Raw genomic sequence first — 22,927 nt, 5'->3', positions numbered from 1 at the left:
TAAGTGACTTCAGGTGAAGTCTGCATAGCAGATTAATGTCAGATATGAACTCAAGTCTTTTATTTTCAGTCTTGTGCATTTTCCATTTTTGAGACACCCATAAAAAGGAGTATAGATTTTAATTGACTTGTGTAGGCACACTTAAAAAAAAAATCTGCTCCACTTGGTAAAACAAAGACTGAGCTATATTATATATTACATTATAATTACAAAGCTGTTATAAAATAGAAAGAGTACCATCATCAGAATTGGGGGATCAGAATTTTAGTTTTGGCATTGCCACTTATTCACTCATTGATCTTGGACAATTTTTTTCTTTATTTGAGGATCTCAGTTTCCCCACATGTCAAATGAGGTTTCCTTTGATATTTAAGAACAGTGAATGGTACTAACTTTGATAGAACCAACTACTATGGAGTTAAGAGTCTAATTTTAAGACAAATTTGGGGAGTTTGGGTATGAACTTGAACTCTGAGGACAATATCATTGAGATGGCTCACAAACAATTCTTTTGCAGACCTTCTAGAGACTTGAAGTCAGGGCAATGGACCAATGGACTTATTATTTCTGGTGCCCCATTTCCTTCATGCTAGGAATGTGAACAGCAAAATTTCAAATGAGAAAAACATAAAACCAGACCACAGCGAACTCACAAGCAAATTATATGTTCTTTTGTTTTATTTTTACAAATTGTGTCATTGCCATACTTCTTCCAGGGAAATTCACATCCACACAATACATAGACCTACCCTTCTTTTCATCCAGGGGATAACAACACAGAAATGCTCCAGAACACAATGAACAGAACCATTCAAATCACAGCTTATATAATGTAGTTTTTCCAATTTAAACAGGTTTCCAGAATAGTAATATTTAAATTCAGCAATGAAGGAGAAACATGGCTGCTACCAGTGCTCTGGTCAAATATGGCCCAGAGGATATTGGGTAAGGTCTCCCAAACAGCTACTATACTTCTCAGAAAGAAGAGTTAGGATATATTTTGTTTTTGTTTTTATTTTGACTGGCAATGTTTTGGACTTTTCATTTCAAAATATGAATCATAAAGTGATTTTAACGACCTGGCATGTAATTGTGTTTGTGTCCATGAAATATTTGTCCCCCACCCCAAGAGCTTCCCTATTTTAGTGGTACTGGGAGCCATCCTGTTTTAGAGGAAACCCCTGGATAATGAAGGATAATGAAACCTGAGATTGGTTTCTTCTGAAAACCAATGTTGTTTGTGGTTGAGAATTGTCATGACACATTCTTCTGATGGTCCTTAAGCTGACTGATGCATTCTCTCCAATAATCGCACATAGACTGGAGCTGAAGTGGGGTAAAGAGAGAACATGAATGAAAAACAAAATATAGTTCACTGAATTGGACAAAGGGTGAGAACTCCCTTTCCCACATCTGTCTTTAATACATAAGCTTTCTGAAGGGCAGGAATAAGGTGTTATTTAGCTCTATGTTTAAGTTCAGAACATGGTGTTTTGAATGTAGTAGACTATAAATGGATATCAGTGATAGAACCTTTTTCTTTGCCTCAGTAAAACATATCTAATTTCTTATATCATAGGCATCATTCACTCATTGTTTCACAAGTGTAAAGTCATCAAAATCTCTCCTCATAATACCTGATAATTCTCATAATCTTCCATATCCACCTTTGCTTAAAACCAAACCATCTCTGTCATCTCCCTATTAACCTGCCCTCTGTTCCTATAGCCTAAAGGTTGCAAAGCCTCTGGCTAAGCAGTCATTTAATTTTTGCAACTCTGATTTTCATAGCCCTCTTCCCAAATACCCATTTCCATGAACAGGGTGACTTGACAGCTGGCAAAGAGACCAGTACGCTTGCAGTCTTTCTTATACAAAAAATAGTTACAGACATGGTGAAAAGAAACAATTACTAAACAGTTTAACAAAGATATTACTATCCAATAAAAAGATAGTTGGCAAACTGAGGGAAATTCTGCTACAACATCCTCTCTACTTTCCAATGAGATTCTTGGGGACTCTGATCTTCCTTTCTCAGTTACATGCATTAATATAAGCCCAATCTTTCTTTCAGAGGTGGCTTTTACCCCTGTAGAGGTATAGTTTTTTAACTCTCACAGGAACTTTCTGCACTTGCCCCAATTTTGCCTGAGTTAAATGCTTTGCCAATGACCCAGTCAACAGTCTTGTGCAAAACATGCCTTCGAGACCCCATTAGAATCACACTGTCAGGTAAGAGACAAAGGGGAAGACACAAACATTAGCCTTACCTAATCGTATAGAGCTTTGAGAACCCTGAGTGAAGAAAAAAAAGTAAGTTGTTACATTTTCTGGGAGCAATAACAAACCATTTGACCCACTGGTTTTCAGATGATCGGTGACTCCTTTCAGACAATTCTACGATATTTTAAACAATGCTTAATTATTTTTATTCATGGGGAGACAGAGGGAACAGAAGACAAAAAATGTTGAAATAGTCTCTTGACTGTTTTAGTCTCCTGTCTGCCTCTGCCTTCCTGTGTAATGTAGCAGTAATGCACCCTAAAAACAAAGTGAATCACAGGAAACAATATCTCCTCAGTTATCTTTTACCTTCATTCCCTAGAGTTAAGGATAAAATTAGAGCCTGGGCCTGTTATTTCATTTGGTGTAAGAAATTCCCAGGTGATGAAACTTCCTTATAACAATGCTAGTTGACACTTTCTCTAGCTCATAGTCTTAGAAAGTTGTTGAAAGCACTGAGAAGTGAAGTGATTTATATAGAGCCAATATGTGTCAGAGTGAGGAAGGGGGGGACTGGAAAACTCAAAAGCTATCTTTCTGGATTTGAAACTGGTCCTCTATTGACCACAATGGGCACCAAGGAGGCACAGTGGATAGAGTACCAGACCTATAGTCAGGAAGACCTGAGTTCAAATTCTATCTCAGATACTTATTAGCTGTGACTTTGGACAAGTCATTTAACCCTATTTGCCTCAGTTTCTTTATCTGTAAAATGAGGTTGAGAAGGAAATGTTAAATCTTTCTAGTGTTGCTGCCAAGAAAACACAAAATGGGGTCATGAAGCATTGGACACAACTGAAATGAATAAACAATAACAAAAAACAACTTTATCCACATGCTGCCTGAATAAGAAAAAAGGGAAGAAGTTTGAAGAATTCAAAAAGTAGGTCTAAATAAGGGGAAATGATTTATACTAGTCATTTCAAGAGAACTTCAAAAAAAAATTTTTTTTCCCCCAGAACATAAGAGCAGATGCAGCCTGTAATAGCTAAGTATAGATAGAATGGGAAACTTAAAAGTAATCAGGCAGGTTCCTCTCTACCAATCTAATTATTTTGAAGCTATAGAATTTTTTTTTGCACTGAATTCCAGTGCTGCCTAAATTTGAGACTGCAAAAGTGAGGTTGTCAGTGTAGAGAAAAATGTAAAGTCATGTATTTGGATTCAAAAAAATCAAGTTAACAAGATAGTGGGGTCAGAAAAGGCAAACAGTCCCTATTTAAAAAAAAAAAAGTTCTAGGGGGTCTACTGTACTTAGTCGTTACTGTGGAACGGCTGTATTTATGCATTTATTAAGTACCTACAATGTATCAGCAGCTGTGCCAAATGTTGAAAAATAAAGGACAAAAAAACTCTGCTCTCAAAGAGCACCCAATCTAAGAAAAAACTAATGGGATTTTAGTCTATATCAGTGATGGGAAACCTTTTAGAGATGGAGTGCCAGGCCCTGCCCCCACCCCAACCCCACCTCCAAACCAAGTGCTATGCCCATGTCCTTCCTCCCATTGAGTGCCAAGAAAACTGCTCCCCCCCCCCCTTACTCCACCCAGGGGAGGGAGGAAGCACTCCCATTGGATGCTGGGCACAGGGGTGGGTGATGTGGTCAGACTTGGGGAGAGGGAGAGGTGAGGAGCACAAGCACTCTACTCTGCTCCCCTCTAGTTATGTAAGGTATAACCCCTTCAAACTTAGTTCCTCCCCAACCTGTATGAAGTGAAAATTGAGGGGGCTTTGAAAATTTCAAAGTATACCCTCTTTAGCCACTATTCAAGGAACTGAAGGGCATTTCAAATGCCTTTATTGAGAGAAATAGAGAGAGAAAAAGTCAACCAGAAAAAAAGCAAAAAAGCCCCCCCCCTTTACAGGAAAAACCTTTATTTATAAGAAAATATTAGCCTCAGATAAAATTACATCATAGCCTTCCTGAAGGGGGTATCCCCCAAATAAACCTTTTTAGCAAATGGTCAAGGGTTGAAGAAAAGTTTTAATCTGGATGCAGGGCTGATTGCTACCTCAGACAAGTCACTATTTGTGTTTTCCAGATCTTCTAGCCCACCTGTTCTCCCTCAGGCAGGACCCCTTTGAATGCAAATCAAACAGAGCAGTAAGAGGTGAGGGGACCAGGAATGCAAATTGAAGCAGTCAAGGGTTGCTAGTGAAAGAAACTGGGGAAGGGAGCTGTATAACAGTGAAGAGGCTTTTAGCCTGGCCTCAGGTTCATAAAATGTATTCCTAAATCACTACACTACAGTTTTGAACATTTTTAAAGTATGAACTCAAAAGATACATTCCCATATCCCAAAAATATGTTGTATAGTAAAGACACCAGTTGCTTCTGAGAGTAAAGACATCTGCCTCAGGCCAAAGGTAATTAAGAGACCATTGTATCCTGGATGGGGTGGGGAAATAAAGAGACTGCTTACTAACTCCTACTGGGGAGAGGAGAAGGGAGCAGCCCAGCTACACCAACCTCTGGCTTTCTAGTTAGGAACTCTGATGAACTCTGTGCTGCAGGGATGGGCACACTGGGTCCTTGGGGCATTAGGTCCTTGGCATGCATGCCCACAGAGAGGTCTCTGTGTGCCTTCTCTGGCACACATGCCATAGGTTCACCATCACAGTTCTATATCAAGAGAGGTATCATGTCCAAAATGAACAAAGTCACAGCTCCATTATATTCTGCCCTCTTTGAACCATATCTGGATGAATGTACTTTAGAAAGAGCAAAAATAAGCTATAATATATTCAGAAGAAGGATCACAGTATAGTGAAGGGATTTGAGAAATATCAGAAAAAATTCAAAGAAACTGAAAATATTTAATATGGAGAAAGGAAGACAAAGGGAACCTAAAATTGCTTCATAAGAGCTTTCATGTAGGGAACAGATTAGATTTGTTCTACTTGGCCCTTGAGGGCAACAGTGGAAGTTGGAGAGAGCCAGTTTTTTGACTTGATATAAGAAAAAACTTCCTAACAATTAGAGTTATCCAAAAATGGAATGGGATATCTTACTGGATAACTACTTTTTTTGTATGGGAATCCAAAGTATATTATATAGATTTAGATATACATTTTAACTCTTGAGATTTTGTGAGATTAGCAGAGCTAGGAAAGTTTTGGAAAGTCTAGTTTTTGAGAATGGCCAAATATATCTGGCTAAAGGATCTGAAGGTACTTAGACACTGAGGAAAAATCTTACCTTAGAAAAAGCAGGTGCTCGTCGTAAGATTTCTAGGGCAGAATGAAGATTTGTATTTTGGTCCTGAATTCTATTGGCTATAGAGAAAGAAAATAACAGCATACATTAGAGAGATATCAAACAACTGCTGGCTTTTATTACCTCTATTCCAACCCATAGTCCCAAAATTGAGAATTTCTCAAGATATTCATTCCAATGAAGCAGCTTCATAGAAAAGGAATAAAGGTAACCCTTTAAAAGGCCCTATGTACTAAATTGTTTAGTACTTGGAAAACAAACTCAGCAAATGAGATATAATAACACAATAGCTACCATGTTCATAGTGCTTTAAAGTTTGCAAAATACTTTACATATATAATCTCTTTTGATTCTCATAATAACTACGAGATAGGTGTTATCTCCATCTTGCAGATATGGTTGAGACAATTACTCAGGGTCACACAGCTAAACAAGCATCAGAAGAAAGATTTGAATTCAAGTATTCCTGATTCCAAATCTAATGAATGCTCTAACCATTGCCCCATTGATCTGCCTCAAAGCTGTAATCTTCAAAGGGTGACTGTTATGGATAAAAGGAGCTTAATAATGAATATAATATTTTGCACTAATGCATAATAAAAATAATAAATTTGAAGTTTAGTGAAACATAGGAAATTCATATGAACTGATGCAGAGCCAAATAAGCATATGAAGGATATACATAAGTTCTTTTTTTTGATGCTCATTGCACCCATTTTTATTACTTCATCCAAATTTTGTTGAAGCTAGCTGATCTTCCAGGTCATTCTCCCTGCCTTATAGCTTTTCTCTCCATTTCAACCACTGCTCTTATACCCAGGAACTTTAAAAAAGTAAATTTATTTTCCCCCCATTGAACAGAAATCTATTTTACCCCCTTCCCATCTCTTTCTTAATGGAAAAAAAAATTCCTTGTAACAAATATGCAAATTCAAACAAAATAAAGTTCTGCATTGGCTATATCCAAACAATATATATTTCATTTTACACTCTGAATGTAACTCATCCCTGATAGAAAGAGGGTAGCATATTTCATCATCAGTCCTTTGCAATTGTTTGGTCATTGTGCTGATCTGAGTAAGTTCTTTGTCTTTAAAATGTTCTTATTTTATATTGTTCTCTTGGTTCTGTTCACTTTACTCTACATTAGTTCAAACACATCTTCCCAGGTTTCTTTGAAAACATCCATTTGTTGCAGCACAATAGTATGCCATTACATTTATATGCCATAATTTGTTCAGTCATTTTCATATCCACTTAAACTATTATACTAAATTTCTTCTCTTTTTCATAATCAAGTTTCCTAGCAAAAGTCATTTATACTTGTGGTCTCTACTTCCTCAGCTCTACTATCTTCCCAACCACGGAACTGTTCTCTGCAAGGTCACCAATGTAGTTTTAATTGCAAAGTACTATGACCTTGTTTCAGAATCCATCCCACTTGCTCTCTGTAGTTTTTGACATGGATGACCATTCCCAATTTATGGAAATTGTACCCTCCTGGCTTTTATGAAATTGTTTGTCTCTGGTCCTTCTGCTGCTAGTTTGACCACATTCTCACAATCCCCTTTGCTAAATCATCAACAATCTCTCATGACCTAAATGTGAATGGCTCCCAAGATTCTGTCCTATGCCCTCAGCTGCCATTTATCAACTTTATGAAGATGATTCCAAAATTTATGCAGCCCTCACCTATCTTCTGAATTTTGAGACTACATCATCAACTTTCTGCTTAGTGCTTTAAACCAAATGTGTTTAAAACAGAATTCATTATTTTCCTCTTTAAACCTACCCCACTTCCAAATTTCATTATTCCCATTAAAGGGACCATTGTGACTTCAAGTCTAGTGTTCTTTCCTTTAGACCATATCAACCACCTCAACCCAATGTTTGTGCTCTCCCATTCACTCCAGCCAGCTCAGAATAAATCTATGAAGAATCAGCACAAGGTATCCAAAATAGGCCTGCTACCTATTGTCCTTACCTGGAGGTTGCAAAATACTCTTAATAGCATAGATTACACCATTGGTAGCCATAATGTCAGTTTCTATAACAGGTTCTTTGTTGACATTCACAACAGTATTTTTCTAGGAGAGAAAATGTAAAAAAATTATTTTGACACAGAAATAAAAGACTATATGAACATAGCCCAAATCAATTATAGTGAATAGATAATTGCTATCTACACAGAATTAAAAAATCTTTACCATTTGCCCCTATTTATCCCTTAAACTTAGCACAATCAACAAAAATCATTTATTAAATGCCTGTGATGTGCTGGTAGTTGTGCTGGACTTTGCAGATACAAAGACAAATAAAAGTATGTAGAAAATAATACAAGGTAACCTTTGTGGGGCTGCCACTAGCAGTTTGGAGAGTCAGCATTTCAGGTATTTGAGCTGAACTTTGAAAGAAGGTGAAGATTTTGAGAGAAAAAGCTTAAAAAGGCCTGCAGGATCCACAAAGGTGAAAGATGGAAAGTCATATGGAAAGGATAACACAAAGGTCTGTCTAACTAGATCACAAAGTATGTGAAATATGTATAAGTTTGGAAAGGCAGGTTCCAAAGAAGTTAAGTGCAATTGTATTCTCTTGTTATTTGTTTCCCTTGTTAATACTTTGAAGGACCCTATTGAACAAAGAAATAATCTAAAGGTCATAAATATGAATGAATGGAACATCTCTCTTATTTACAAGCTATAAAACAGCCTGGAATCCATAGATTAGAAAGTCACAGAAGACTAGTGAGACAGCGAATCAGAATTTAAAACCAATTTTATTGTCCCTTCTTGCTCTCTTCCAGAATCTGGGCATAATCTGAACAGCCTTCCCAAGATCATGGAACTAAATACCTCAAATGCTTTTCATTTCTTCTTCTACCCTCCACCCAGACTTCTTTCAACACTCAATTCAACACTCTTGAGGGCTTTTCCTGCTCTGCCCCCACTTCCCAGCAGTTAATGCTTTCCTCTCAAAGATTACCTGGTGCTTACTTTGTATGTCTCCACCATTAAGAATGCAAATTCACTGTGGATAGGGATTGTTTTTGCATTTTCTTTGTATCACCAGCACTTAGAATAGTCTGGCAGTATTTAATACTAACATTAGGCTGTAGTAACTAGCATCTATATAATACTTTAAGGTTGTCAAAATTTGGTGTGTGTGTGTGTGTGTGTGTGTGTGTGTGTGTGTGTGTGTGTGTATAGATACAAATATAGATAAATGCCTATTTGGTCTTTGATGATAATACCAAGATGCTTCTATTGAGGGTCTTTATTTCAGATCCCTCCTACACTCAGAAGTCTTTATTTTCTTCATATTTTCGAAGTTGCCTTATTGCTTTGCTCATCAATGATCTGGTGCACAGGTAGAGCCTAAGTTAGCCTTAATATGTATAAAAGCTACTCATGAATGAATAAACTTTAAAGGAGTACTTACGGAACTGACTTCCAGTTTATCACCTTGTAGAGATGTTAGCCTCACCAGGGCTCCAATAGCTCCACTGACCAGGATTTCATCCCCAATATGATATTTTAGAATGTCAGCAAGTTCCTTAGGATTTCCTGAGAGGAAAGGGCATCAAATTAATTCTTGAGTTTGTTAGAAAGAAAAAAGACACCAATTTGGATTAATGAATGGACAGACTTGCTATTATGATGACTGTCAAGAAATGTTTCAAAAGTCATTGACCACATATAATGATATTTAGAAAAACTCAACAGTCCTGACCTTTATCCTTTGGGGAACTTGAAAACTAACAGATGGCACTGAAGGAAACCAGTGTTCAATAAAGAACAAACTAGAATGACCATCTATCTAAAAGAGTTATTGCTAGAATTTATTGGAACACCCTAGATGACTGTTACTTTTTTGTTTGGGGAACTCCTCATCTTTAATTTAACAGAAGTTACCTGAGGTAAAAAGAGGATAAATGAATTGCCCAGGACCACACATCTAGTAAGTTTCAAGGGAAGGATTTTTAATCAAATTGTTTTTTTCAAATCCAAACCATGAGTTTAATGTTATTTTTCAGTTGTTTCAGTCATGCCTGACTTTTTGTGACCTCATGTAGGATTTCTTGTTAAAGATCCTGGAATTGTTTCCATCTCCTTCTCTATCTCCTTCTATAAAAGAGAAAACTGAGGAAAATAGTTAAATGACTCACCCAGAGTTACATAACTATTAAGTTCTTAAGACTAGACTTGAACTTCTGGAGCAGGGAATGAGTTAAAATATATACCTCTAGAAGCATGACTCATTTCTAGGAACTAAATATTTGCTTCAAAAGTCAGAAATGTTTCCAGCTTCCACATCTGGGATGCTTCATCAGAAAAGTCGTTACCACTAGGTATGCACAGTAGTGATGTATTTACACTTTCTTTTTTTTTTTAACCCTTACCTTCCATCTTGGAATCAATATTGTGTATTGGCTCCAAGGCAGAAGAGTGGTAAGGGTTAGGCAATGGGGGTTAAGTGACTTGCCCAGGGTCACACAGCTGGGAAGTGTCTGAGGCCAGATTTGAACCTAGGACCTCCCGTCACTAGGCCTGGCTCTCAATCCACTGAGCTACTCAGCTGCCCCTGTATTTACACTTTCTACACTCAAATACATTTTCTCTCAAAGACTCTGGTATTCTTGATGGGTGTACTTAAAAGAATAAATAGCTGTATCTTCCTGGGGAGATTATGGCTATTTGTAGGTTTGGTGGTGAGCTAACTATTACCCCTATAGTACCTCCTGATTGTTATAGTCTAACATTCCTTATGATCTACATTAGTGTTTTGATGGACTAGGAAAAGATCATATTGCTTAGGCTTATGTCAATAAGGCTACAAAGATGCTTATGAAATCAAGCATGGGAATCTTTTTTTTAAGTTACCAGCTGCCTTGTAATCTCACTTGGTCTGATATATCATCAGAATGGTTAGATTTCTCTAATGGTTATTTACAGTTCCTTTGCTTCTCATTTGCCTTTCATCTGAGGAATTAGTAGATTCATTCCCCCAGCATTTGTGGAGGGTTCATTTAGTATATGGAAAACCCACATTACTATTGAGCAATAGAACTTTTAAGCACAAAGGGACAATATCTTTCTACATACACAAATGATGGGATTTGGGTTCCTCCTACAGAAAGAATGGACTGTAGTTTGCCTATGACAGAGACAGGAAGAGATGAGGAGTCTAAAGTAGTCCCAGAATGGGACAGAGTATAAATACTGAGTGTTTCTGTATATGTCCTGACCATACATTGAGAAACTACAATGGCGTCAGTGGCATGAAGTGGCAAGATAATTGGATTTGGAATCATAGGACTGGGGGGTTCAAATATTTCAAATATAGTTAGAATTCACTTATAATCATAGGTTCATAGATTTAGAGACACTTCTGTGTCTCTGTAGGACTGGGGGTTCAAATATTTCAAATATAGTTAGAATTCACTTATAATCATAGGTTCATAGATTTAGAGACACTTCTGTGTCTTCCCTCACTGACCCTTTAGTCTAAACCTCTAATAAATGAGGAAACTCAAGTCTCATAAGAGTTAAATGACTTGTGCAAGGTTATTCAGAGAACAAGAGGAATTTTAATGAGGATTCTCCAATCTTGTTCTTTTCTTTGTACCTTGACAGTGTGCATTTGGGTTCAAGGCCCTAGTTCTTGTACTTACTACCTGTGTCCTTAGAGAAATGTGATCATAGAGAAGAATTGGGGAATTCTTAGAGAAGGTCTCTCTAGGCCTTGGTTTTCCAATCTATAGAATAAGAACTAATGATCTCTGAGGTTCTGTCTTTCAAATCTGTGATTTTATGATACCCCTCATAGACAATGGAATGGTAGAGACCATTGTAAGAGTAAGATAGCTGGAGATATTGTTGTAGGACAATTTCCCATTTGTCATGGTTGATTTAGGTTTAGCTATGTTTATGGGTAAGGGAAAATATTATATAGCTTTTATAACAAGAAAAAATGGAGAACCATTTTCTTTTCCTCTTCCCTTATTGCACTCTTATAAATAAAAGGAGGTCCAACAATCCCTATATATATTAGAAAGTATTTAGTTGTTGTTGGAAAGATAAAATGGAGACAAGAAAGAAGGCAAAGTCATTCCCTTTAAGAATATGAAATAAGTAGACTTACTAGACAATAATTTACTAATCCATGAAGACATCTGCCTACTGTTTTGGAGAGGGAAGAAATGATAATCAAATTCCAGCCATTTAAGAGATTGCAAACTAAATTTTCTGTTCTTCTTTCATGAGATGGGCAAATGAAGGATAGTCTAGAGTTTGGAGAATGCTTTTCCTAACTATTCGTGCTGTTAAAAAAGGAGAGGAAGACTCACTAATCTGGGATGAGTTGGGGATAGGCCTGCCTAGAGGAAAGGGGATGAGTTAGAAGAGATAGAGATTTTCCTAAGAGATCCTTGATTCTAAGTCTATAAGTATCAGGCAATAACTAAGAGGTGGAACACTGATAAAGTGGATATAGTAGGCTCAAAGTCAGGAAGAGAAAAGTTTACATCCTGCCTCTGGCATCTATTGACAGTGTGATCCTGAACAAATCATTTACCTTCTCAATGTTCCAGTCATTAAAAGGTCTCCCTATAAGAAATCTCCAAACTAGACCAAAGTCTTACCTGTCTCTCTATCTCCTACTTAACCCATGCTTCTCAACTACCCACAAATGAAAGAAAAGGGAGAGAAATAATGGTTTAGTGGATATTAAAAAAATTTTAGGATGTAAAAAAATCTATGTTAAACACTGTTAATCAATTATTTTTCCACTGTCAGAACACAAATATCAGATCAGAGTTCATATTTTAAAAACAAGTAAGTAAAACCTTACAATGTCAACATTGTTTCATTTCCAAGGAAATAAACATTTTACAGAGATTACTTGATTCTCACAATATTCCTGTGAATTAATGGAGACTCTATGCAAAAACTGAGGCACAGAAATTAAGTACCTGAGGAAACACAGCTACAGTGCCTCAGTTTTCCTCCCTTCACTTTTTTGATAATCACCAATATAGCCTTGGAACATCAAAATATAGACAGTTGTGACATTAGATATAAGATTTATCTTTTTAAAATATTTTACTGGGGTTTTTAAGCATTTTGCTCTTTATATATGACACATCAATTAATAAATTATCAGAATTTTCTTTCACTAGAAACAGTTCAGATATTGATATGAATTTCAAAGCAAAAAAAAAACGGTTGAAAATATCACTGATTAGAGTATCAGAAGCTATATTTATATTCTTAAAATGTGATTTAAATAGCAAAGGAAAAACTATAATACAATATCTAAATAAGTTATATAACTATATAATTTGTTTAAAAAAACAACCCATATTTCTTTCAAACATGCCATTATTGGTCTATTTCATCTATGGATGGCTACACAATTAAAAATCGACATTTCTAAAGGGGACTGCTATTAAAGGTAAATACAGTAAGCTACTTCTAGTTGAGCATCCCTTTCGGTGGGATCACACTAAAAGTTTTTTGTCTCTAAGCTGTTTTAAGTCTGAAGCTTCAATATTCAATTCATTCATCTAGAAAAGATTGGGATCTGGAATAACAATATCACAATGTCCAACTAAAAAGTCAATTTAACAGGGAGGCTATACAGTGATTACACAAAGTATCATCTTCCAAGTATCTCGGTACCTAAGAAATAAAAATAAAATATTAAACTATGTTGAAAAATAATCAGAAGACTGCAAAATGTATATTTAATTTAAAAAAAGCAATCATCTTGAGAGAGCCTTAAGTTATCATAGAGTAGGCCTTTTTAGTGGCCAAATGTTCACATCCCATAAGATATAGCATTAGTTAATATTGATTTCTCTCCAACTCTCCTCAATAGCTTCCCTGAGAACTATCACCTTAGTTTATTTGAATCGGTGTCTTTTTTTAATGTTTAAATTTTACAAAATTATTTTCAATGGATTATATTTTAGGTCTTATGTTATCAAAGTACAACTAAGAATTTCTTCATCCTAACTATAATTATCCTCCAAGTCCTAATGGAGTATGAATTTCTGTGTACCATTAATCTTCCATTTCAGTAGCTAGATCTGAAAAAATGTTATATATTATTCTAGTTCCTCCTTAAAAGAAATCAAATCCAGATACTCTTAATTTCAAAGCAAAAGATAAAAAGTCCTAATAAAAAGTACATATAAAATGATGCCACCCGAAGCTTTACTGGCAATGTAGAAATTCTCAACTTTTTCAAAATTTATTTCTTCAGTTTCTCCAGAAAGAAGGTGAGACAAGACAATTCCAGGTTACATACTCTTCATCTTGGCCATAAGTTCTTCCAAACTTTCCCCAGAATCTTCCACTGATTCCCCTCCTGGCAGAGCATCTTCTCCCTTTTTGGGAACTGTATATGCCACCATAATTCCCTCAGGCAAGTCAAGAACAGGACCAGAAGCATCTTTTAGCTCCTCTTCTGAAATCTCAGACACTAATTCGATACCCCAATCATTGTCCTCATGAAGTATTTCTTCTTCTTGTACAACCACTTCTTGTTTAGGCAGAGCTGCTACCTTTTTCTTATATTTTTCCTGTTGCTTCCTGCAGTTTCTGTCATCACACTGAGGATTTGGCTTCATGGACATAGTGGGAAAGAAATCCTATAACCTGGGTAAAAACTCACAATACCAAATTTTAATAGAAACTTTAACACATTTTGTACAAGTATTCCAGCAACCACTCTCTATGGTCATGGAAAGACTAGCTGCATGGACGCCTTCTCTCTTTAGTGTCTTTTCATCAATATTTGCATCAACTACCAGTGGAGGAGCACACGCAAAACAAGCATATTCTCCAGGAATGATGAGTTGTATGTTTCCTGAGACTGCATTTTCACTGACCCCAGATTCCATCAATGTTTGCCCAAGTTCATTACAAGCTGTATTAATTGCCATTTGAGCTTCAAAGTTGTCCACACAGCTCAAAACTAAGTCAACAGGTTTCCCATTTTCCAAGCCACCATTACTTATTCTATCCATGAAATGTTGAAAGTTGTTCACTGTGGTTATATTATGGTTATATATTTCAATATAAACATCAGGATTAATGTTCTGTAAAGTATGCTCTGCTGCTTGAACTTTGCTTAATCCTGCTTGATGTGGCTGGAAGAAAAGTCTGTTCATGTTTGCCAGTTCTACTTTGTCATAATCAAATAGTAACAGCAAAGCCACATCTTGTTAGCATTTCAGCAGTTATGCTACCAACTCCACCAACACCTACTATTGCAACAGCAAAGTTACAGATTTTCTGTGGAAAGTAAATTAAAAGTACTCTTAATCCTTCACAATTCCCATTCGTTTCAATGCCATCAGGCGACGCCAAAACCCAAACAATAACTGCCACCACTCCCAAGATGTCAGAACAGCTAGCACGCTGCCAGCCAGAGTCATGTCTCCAGGGAAAAAAGTAGTGGATATTAAATTTACCTCGGAGTAAGGAAGACCTGGGTTCCAGTAAGTACCTTGGGCATATACCAGGTCCATGACCAAGACTAAGTTTCTTATTGTCTTTGTACCCTCGGATATCTCTCTAAGATTATATACTGTTACCACTGAGGATTTGCTCATCTATACTAAAGCAGTGAGTTTCCACACTGGGAGTTCCCTTACTGACAATATCACAAGTTTGTCAGAGAAAAACCAAAACAACAAAGAAGGGATAGAATATAAGTAGGGATCAGGATCCCTCTCACCTAAATAAGACCTCCCTTAACTCAGCCTCTAAACAAACATAACTTGATAATAATTTAGTTTTGGAAGTTATCACAGACTTTCTTTTCTAAAAACCATAGTTGGAGAAGAGAACAAACATTTATTAAACAAATATCCGAAAGAAAACAACTCCTCAGACCTCCTTCCTTGGATGTGTGGCAATGTGAAGCACATACCCAAGAGTTTATTCAGCTCCTCTGGTGGCAGGACCTGGAAGGCTTCATTTGTTGGAGCAAAGATAGTATATGCACCTTCTCTGTTGAGGGTTTCTGTCAGGCCTGCAGTCTGAATGGCAGCCACTAGCATGCTGGGAAAAGACAAGAGATGACAGCTATTGTAGAACTTTGGGGGGACCCAGTTCTCAATTTTCTATAGGAAATGGGGAGTAGTATCAGAATGTGGATGATTAAATTCATAATTCTCAATTTAACACTTAAATTTAAACTCCTATTTGCTAAGATTTTTTGTCAGGAATGCTCACAAAGAACAGCAGAGTCTAGTTTGAATTTGGCCTTCTCTCTCTTCTGGCCCTCTCTTTTTGGTCTCTTCTCACTCCAGTGAAATGTCCTGAAGCCAATGCCATGAGGCAGCCAAACAACTGGGACTTCAGAGGATGACAGAGAGAAGGTAGAAAAGGAAGAGGTGTAAATAAGTCAAACACTAAGGACACAGCTAAGGAATTGAGGGTGTGCATAGTTTCCATTATGCTCAGAATTTTATTAGCTTTTACTTAATCTTGCTGGCAGCTGTGCTTAGTCATGGAGGAACAAGGGAAGGGAGGTAAATGCACCAAATGGTGAAGTAATAAACAAGTTAGAAATAAAAAAATATGGAAAGAATATTTAGTTAGAAGTGACAGGACCTTCAGAGAAGGGAGTAGAAAGGAAATTTAGCTGCATTAGACCATTTTATCTAGAAAGGGAGAAGATGAGAGAAAGAGGGAAAGAAAGTAAGCAAAATATTGAAAAATATACATTTTCATTTTATGAAGTACATGAGCAGCAAGTAGCATTTTCTTTGTATTTTGTTATTGCAAATGAAATTATTCTCTTGATGATTCAGGACATGTTTTAGGCACTTACATCTAATTTTAGGCATGCCATTCATCCTCTCTACATTCCCATGAGGAAAGTTCTGAAAAGGCTATATTTGACATAAATGTTTAAGATGAAGGGAAAGAAAGAGAAGGAAAAAGGACATTGAATCAATGCAAATTACAGGGAACTGTCATTTGAAATATTAATCGCAAAGGACATTTCTAGGATGGAGAAAGAAAGGATATGATTGTTACCTGAAACGGTTGTCAACTTTAAGAGCATCCATGATGGTCCCTATTGGTGGTGTTAATATCCGATCCACAGTGAATAGGGTGCCATACCTTCCCCTCTTGTCATGGGCTGCAATGCAGCTGTTCTCAATACACAGACTCTGTGTAAGTAATGATAGGAAGGATGGAGAAAAACAAGTAATTCTTGGGATAACTCTCATCTGTTGCCTCAGATTCAGACATGATCAGAAGAAACAAACTAATTTCCTCAATCTCAACTGAAAGGCTAAGAGAATATGATGCATTCTTCTATGTGAAGAAAAATAATAAAAATGAGTGTTTAAATCTCCTGTTCAGATACCCTTAATGCATTCTCTATAAGATAAAACAAACTTCATAAACTGGCATTCAAAGTCTGCCACAATCTGGAATCCCCTAGCTTTACTTTTATTTCATACTCCTTTTCTTATAATTCTACAAATTGGACTATTTCTCACTCCTTGGCCTCATCTCAACTACTGCTATCTTCTGTAGATTGACCCTAGTGACTGGAACATACACTTCATATTCATCTATATCTATAGAAATCTTTCTCCTTCCAAGGTCATGTCAGGTTCCAACTCCTTCCCTGATTCTTCTTCCTCACTTTCTCCACTAGCAGTGACATTGCCTTCTTAAAATTTCTCTTAAAAATCTCTCTTTGGTCTTGCTAATGTTCTGCTTTGCTGCATATCTATTTGTGAACCTGTCACATTTTGATCATTAGAGGGCAAACTCCTTGTGATGTTGGCATCACAGTGTTTTAACACACAGAAGATACTATTAAGTATTTGTTAAATTTTTGTGGAATTCAAAGAAGCTATGAAAAAAGATTTTTGGGAGCTAGGTGGTACAATGATTGAGCACCAAGCCTGGAGAAAGGAATACTTATCTTTGAGAGTTCAAATCTGACCTCACAAAATGTGATCTGATACAAGTCAATTAACCCTGTTTACTTTAGCTTCCTCATCTGTAAAATAAGGTGAAGAAGGAAATGGCAAACCACTCCATTATTTTTGCCAAAGAAACATGAATGAGGTCAACAGTCAGATATGCATGAAAACTGAACAACAACAAAATAAGTTAGCCATCAAATTAATAGATTGAATTCACAATCTAGTGCTTTGGTTGTGGCCATTTTTTATAGTAGCCACCTTTATTTAAAGCACATATGTGCTTTAAGGTTGGTAAAATACCCTTTATAGATAAGGTAACTCCCTCAATCCTCACAACAGTACCATTATAGAGGCACTATTATTATATAGAGATGAAAACTGAGGCACAAGGAGATTGCCCAGAGTATATAAAGTAAGTTTCAGAGGCAATTTTCAAACTCTATTCTTTCTGACTCTCTTTTTATTCCATAGAAATAGCACATTAAAATATATTTATTGAGGCAACATTATATATAACATATATTATACACATACACAAACACACAGAGGCTAATAGAATCTCAGAGTTGGAAAAAACCTCAAATCTCATTTTATCCATTTTGTACTTGAACTGCAATCTCTTCTACATCTTCAACAAGAGTTCATCCAATCTCTACTCATGGTCCACTCTTCATGGGAAAATCAATGCCTTCCAAGGAAACCCATTCTATTTTTGTGTACATATCTAAGTGTTAGGAAGTTTTCTTTATATGGTGTGGAAACCTATGTATGCCACTTTCACCACTATTGCTGATTTTCCTCTGAGATCAAGTAGAAAAAAAGTTGAATACTTCTTCCAACAATAGTCCTTCCCATACTTCACTGAATTTCAGAATCAAAGAATCTGAGAGTTGGAAGGGACCTTATCCAACCCATAAAAGAAAGTTCTCGTGTCAATACTCCTCCCCTTTGAAATGTTGTCTTCTCCAGTCTGAATGTCTCCAGTTATTGTCATATGGCATGATTTCCAGTTTTTCTGGATGTATTCTATTTTGTCAGGTATCTTTAGGTGATGATAGGGCATGATGAAGCCTCTGTACAGCAGGGCTGGTATTCTCCTTTGTTTTGATACAGTGTTTCCATTAATTCAGTTTAAGATTGTATTGTAGTTGATAGAGAGCCAGACTTGCAATCAAGAAGACCTGGGTTCAAATCTTGCTTCTATTATATACTGTTTGTGTGACCATGTTGCAGAGACATGGAAGGGGTTTCCATATTTCAAATTCATAACCACATTGAGATAGTAGGTTTAGATTAAAACAAGTGGAGGTTATCTTTTTTGGATGCCATACCATATTGCTGAAGCATATGGAGCTTACAGTATACAACATTCTGAATGAAGGTCTTTTCCATGTATACTTTAGACTAGCCACCTCTCTCATCTTATACAGTTGGTTTTTAAGAAACTTTTGAATTCAGTCTTAGAATTGATACTAAGTATCGATTCCAAGACAGAAGAGTGGTAAAGACTAGGCAATGGGGATTAAGTGACTTGCCCAGGGTCACACAGCTAGGAAGTGTAGGAGACCACATTTGAACCCAGGACCTGCCCCTACAGTTGATGTTTTTTAGCTTAAATGTAGGACTTTACATTTATCTCTATTTAATTCTATTCTTATATTAGCTCTATTGTAATTTATCAAGATGTTCTGTGATCTTATTTTTGCCATTAGCTAATTAGTTCTGTTCAGCTTCTTGTCATCAAAAACATTAATAAGTCTATTGGCTATGTCTCTACTCAAGCCACTGAAAACAATGTTGACCAGATAATGGCCAAGAATAGATCCTTGGAGTACTCTATTAAGCCTGCTAAGATTTCCAAATAAGGACCCTTAAATAAACCAAACATTAAAATGAAAGTAGATGGATGTTTGCTTTATTCTCTTGCCTCATAGCAGCTCAGGCCTTAATTCTCTTAAGCAGAAAGTGCATCTAACTTATCTTCAAAGATCTTTAGAAAAAAAGAATTTTGCATTTCCAACATAAGATCACATTTCAGAATTTTTTCCTCTAGCTTTCAGAAACATTTTTTAATATCAAATCTGTCAAATATCTTCCCAATCCTACTAATAAACAGAGATGTGATAATAATCTGGCAACCTATGGAACTGATCCAAAGGAAGAATATAATTACAAGCAAACTAGCATTATTAAGATCAAAACTTACATTACGATAAACAAAAACTCTCAGTTTCTTGCCACCCAGAGTGTCCAGAGTCTGTCCATGGTACAGATACTTTGAAGACAGCTGATCTTTAACAATGTGATTCAGAAGCAAATTCTTCATATTGGCATCTATGTAAGGGACACCATCTGTAAGAGAATATTAAGTTTAGTGAGGCATTTTCTTATTAATAAACTGTTTCAGAAAGCGAATATAGTAAAACGCTTTTGCTACTTGCTGAAATGTTAAAATTCAATAGTAACTAGATGCCTCTTGGGTGTAGGAGAGTCAGTCCTTTGAAGTTTAAGTTTTTGCTAAACTCTGGAACTTATTTTTGAAGATATTCAGAGAATAGCCAGTGTTGTAGAGTTGTGTTCAATAGGAAGTTTGGAAAGCACTCAAAGGTTGAAAATTCTTTTGCTTCTTCCCCCAATGATTTGATTCAAATAATGCATGAATATGATTAACTATATTTCGAAGTGTTTGTAGTCCAGATCTGTGATTACTTTAGTTTGGAGAACATCCTATGGAAATTCCTTCCTCACATACTCAGAAATGCATCTATAACATATTCTTGGATAGTTGTTTGAGGCAGTGAAAGATTAAGTGATTTGCATGCAATCAATCATTCCAGTATGAGTCAGAGCCAGGATTTGAAGTCACTTCTTCCTGACTCCAAAGCTAGTCTCTTATCCACTACGCCTTACATTGCATCTCTAATTCATGTCAAATCTCACAAATAAAAGCATAAGAAAATAAATCATCTTTGCCTAGAAGATGAAGACTATTTTTTAAGGAAAAGATTCTTAGTCACTCTTTCTTCCTCATCCATTTTTACCAAGTGAAATACCCGAAAATCTTAAGTTTACCTTGAAATTGTGTCTCTACTTTCTGTGGCATTAAAATGAAACTTAGTGAGGCTAAAATTTCATGTATGTGCCCATTATTTCAAATGGACAATTAGGGAGGGGGATATGATAGTGGAGAGAGGATCCTTATGCCCAGGTAAGCTGTCATATCTTTTTTCTTGTTAATTTTACCTTTGAATACAGAATTCAGAGGTGCAAGAAGGGTCAAGTGTTCTGTTCCAGAGAGATGAGAACCAAGATTGGCTTGTCTATAAAGATCAATAGATGTTGAAACATCAGACTCAGTGGCCAATTCAAATAGTGTCTTAGCTAGAAGGAAAAACAAAAGTTGGTTGGAAAGCTTAAAATGCTGTTTTTGTTGCTCTAAGGCATGTCACACATAAAAAAAGAATGTCATATTTGGAAGCAACAATCTCCAATAAACATCATCAGTGTAGAGTAGTTTCAGGAAATTAGGTTAATGATTATCTTGTAAAAATTGACTTTAGAATGTATGCATATTACTGAGCTTTACCTGAATCTGGGATAAGTAGCTCATCCACATAATGGATCACCCCATTGGTTGCCAAGTTGTCCTTGTTTGAAATGATGGCCTTCCCATCAAGAGTGAGCACATCACCACTACAGCCCACCTCCAAGGTGTTGCCTCCCAGAGTCTCCATGGACAGTCCTGCAATGATGGCTTCAGCACACATTGCCGATTTCAGGATGTGATTATTTAACAGGTCTGAGGAACAAACAGGACATAATTCAAAACAAGAACTGAAATGATCACAAATCCACATTTTGGGAGAGCAGGGTGACACAGTGATGGCAGACAGAGAAAATGTAAAGACAGAGAAAATTCAAATTTCCTTTTGCTATAAAATATGGGAACAGAACCATGTTAGTCATTAGTAGGGCAAAATTGTAATGCACTGTGGAGTCATTTGGTTCTTGCAAAAACTATTTGTTCAACCAAAGGAAGAGTTTTTCTACTGTTTGGTATTGTCATTTTCAGGGACTGTGAAGCATATAAATTCTTGTTGAATATAGATAGCATCTTCTAGCAGATCGTAGAGCCCAGCTCTATTATAGGACAGACTTTGGTTGCCTAGGCTCTAAATCTAATGTCAAATATAGCAGTGCTACTTTGACCTTTCTCCAGGGTAGATCTGAATGCTTTAAGGCTGACTCAACTGCCAGAAGGACTCAACAACATCCAAAGCAGAATAGAGTTGAAGATACTATAATGTATTGGAAAGAGCACTAGACTTGAAATTTTAAATAGTCTATCACTTACTATGTTGTCTGACCAAGGGTAAATGGCATGTTCTCTCTAGGCCTTGGTCTCCTCATCTGTAAAATAAGAAGACTGCACAAGATGAATTTCTAACTGTTGTGTGGGCCCCAGGTGGCCTATTACTAGCAAGCCTGCTCCCAGGTCTCCCTGGTTCCTTTTCCATCTTTTTTTACAGAGATGGGAAGGATTCAGGAGGGAAACAAATGGATGGACATGAAGTCAACAAGGTCTCTGTTGCCTCTTTGCTAGTTCTGATGTTAAAATTCTCTGCTCAGCCTTTCATGGGCACCAGAGGATTACATCTGCCTTGATAGAAAACTTTTTGGCTCAAATTACCCCAGGGAAATGAAGAGAACCACTATGATTTGAAACTCTTCTTCCTCAATACATAATCATTTACTTGCTCAAACTCCTCTTGACTTTGATAGATTCCTTTAGGGGAACTAGCAAAATGTAGTATAAAGAATATTTAATTTGGAGTCCCAGTCCTTGAGTTCAAATTCCAATATAGCTCCTCTTTCATAGCTATAAAATCCATATTGAGTATGCCAGGTGTATTTGGGCTCACATAGCCTCAAAAAGTTTGGATATTTACTATCTTATTTTTAAAGCTTATGTTTTTAAATAAAATTGGTTTATGAAAAAAATTGTTTAAAGTTTTAGTTTCTTTAGTTCGACAAAAAAAAAGGTCCTTTTTATAGAGTCCAAATATTTAACAAATATTTGCCTAAAAAAAATAACAAAAATTTCCTAAGTGCACACCCTAAGGACATGTGCTGCCCATGTTTATGGACTTATTAATTATATGAACTGGAGAAAGTTAGTTACCTAATCTCTGTGGATCTCAGTTTCCTTATTTGTCAAATTAGATCATACTAGATAACCTCCAGTATCCTTTCTAACTCTATGATCCTTTACTGGCTCTGTCTTTCATTTAGAGTATCATATGTTTATAAAACAATTTAGGGGGAAGCTGGGTAGCTCAGTGGATTGAGAGCTAGGCCTAGAGATGGGAGGTCCTAGATTCAAATCTGGCCTCAGACACTTCCCAGTTGTGTGACCCTAGGCAAGTCACTTTTGCCTAGCCCTTAGCACTCCTCTGCCTTGG

At 36.5% G+C, this 22,927-nt stretch overlaps 1 protein-coding gene and 1 pseudogene across 1 annotated transcript in view; both read right to left on the bottom strand.

Annotated features, from left to right (window-relative positions):
* Positions 1 to 649: 649 nt before the first annotated feature.
* TGFBI (transforming growth factor beta induced) overlaps positions 650 to 22,927 on the bottom strand; it is an 88,677-nt gene continuing 66,399 nt past the window's right edge. Inside the window, exons 8-17 of the mRNA XM_001366978.4 lie at positions 21,052 to 21,264; positions 20,709 to 20,846; positions 19,672 to 19,817; positions 16,555 to 16,691; positions 15,440 to 15,570; positions 8,939 to 9,063; positions 7,485 to 7,587; positions 5,483 to 5,559; positions 2,271 to 2,295; positions 650 to 1,326 (exon numbers count right to left, since the gene is read on the bottom strand). Of these exons, the coding sequence (XP_001367015.1) occupies positions 1,280 to 1,326; positions 2,271 to 2,295; positions 5,483 to 5,559; positions 7,485 to 7,587; positions 8,939 to 9,063; positions 15,440 to 15,570; positions 16,555 to 16,691; positions 19,672 to 19,817; positions 20,709 to 20,846; positions 21,052 to 21,264 (1,142 nt within the window). The 3' untranslated portion in view covers positions 650 to 1,279. The remainder of the gene's footprint in view (positions 1,327 to 2,270; positions 2,296 to 5,482; positions 5,560 to 7,484; positions 7,588 to 8,938; positions 9,064 to 15,439; positions 15,571 to 16,554; positions 16,692 to 19,671; positions 19,818 to 20,708; positions 20,847 to 21,051; positions 21,265 to 22,927) is intronic.
* Positions 12,864 to 15,400, bottom strand: LOC103106151 (ubiquitin-like modifier-activating enzyme 5; annotated as a pseudogene).

Source organism: Monodelphis domestica, chromosome 1, assembly GCF_027887165.1.
Source record: "Monodelphis domestica isolate mMonDom1 chromosome 1, mMonDom1.pri, whole genome shotgun sequence".
NCBI classification, from domain to species: Eukaryota; Metazoa; Chordata; class Mammalia; order Didelphimorphia; family Didelphidae; genus Monodelphis; species Monodelphis domestica.
Note: the sequence above shows the minus strand (reverse complement) of the source record. Positions and strands in the feature narration are given on the sequence as shown.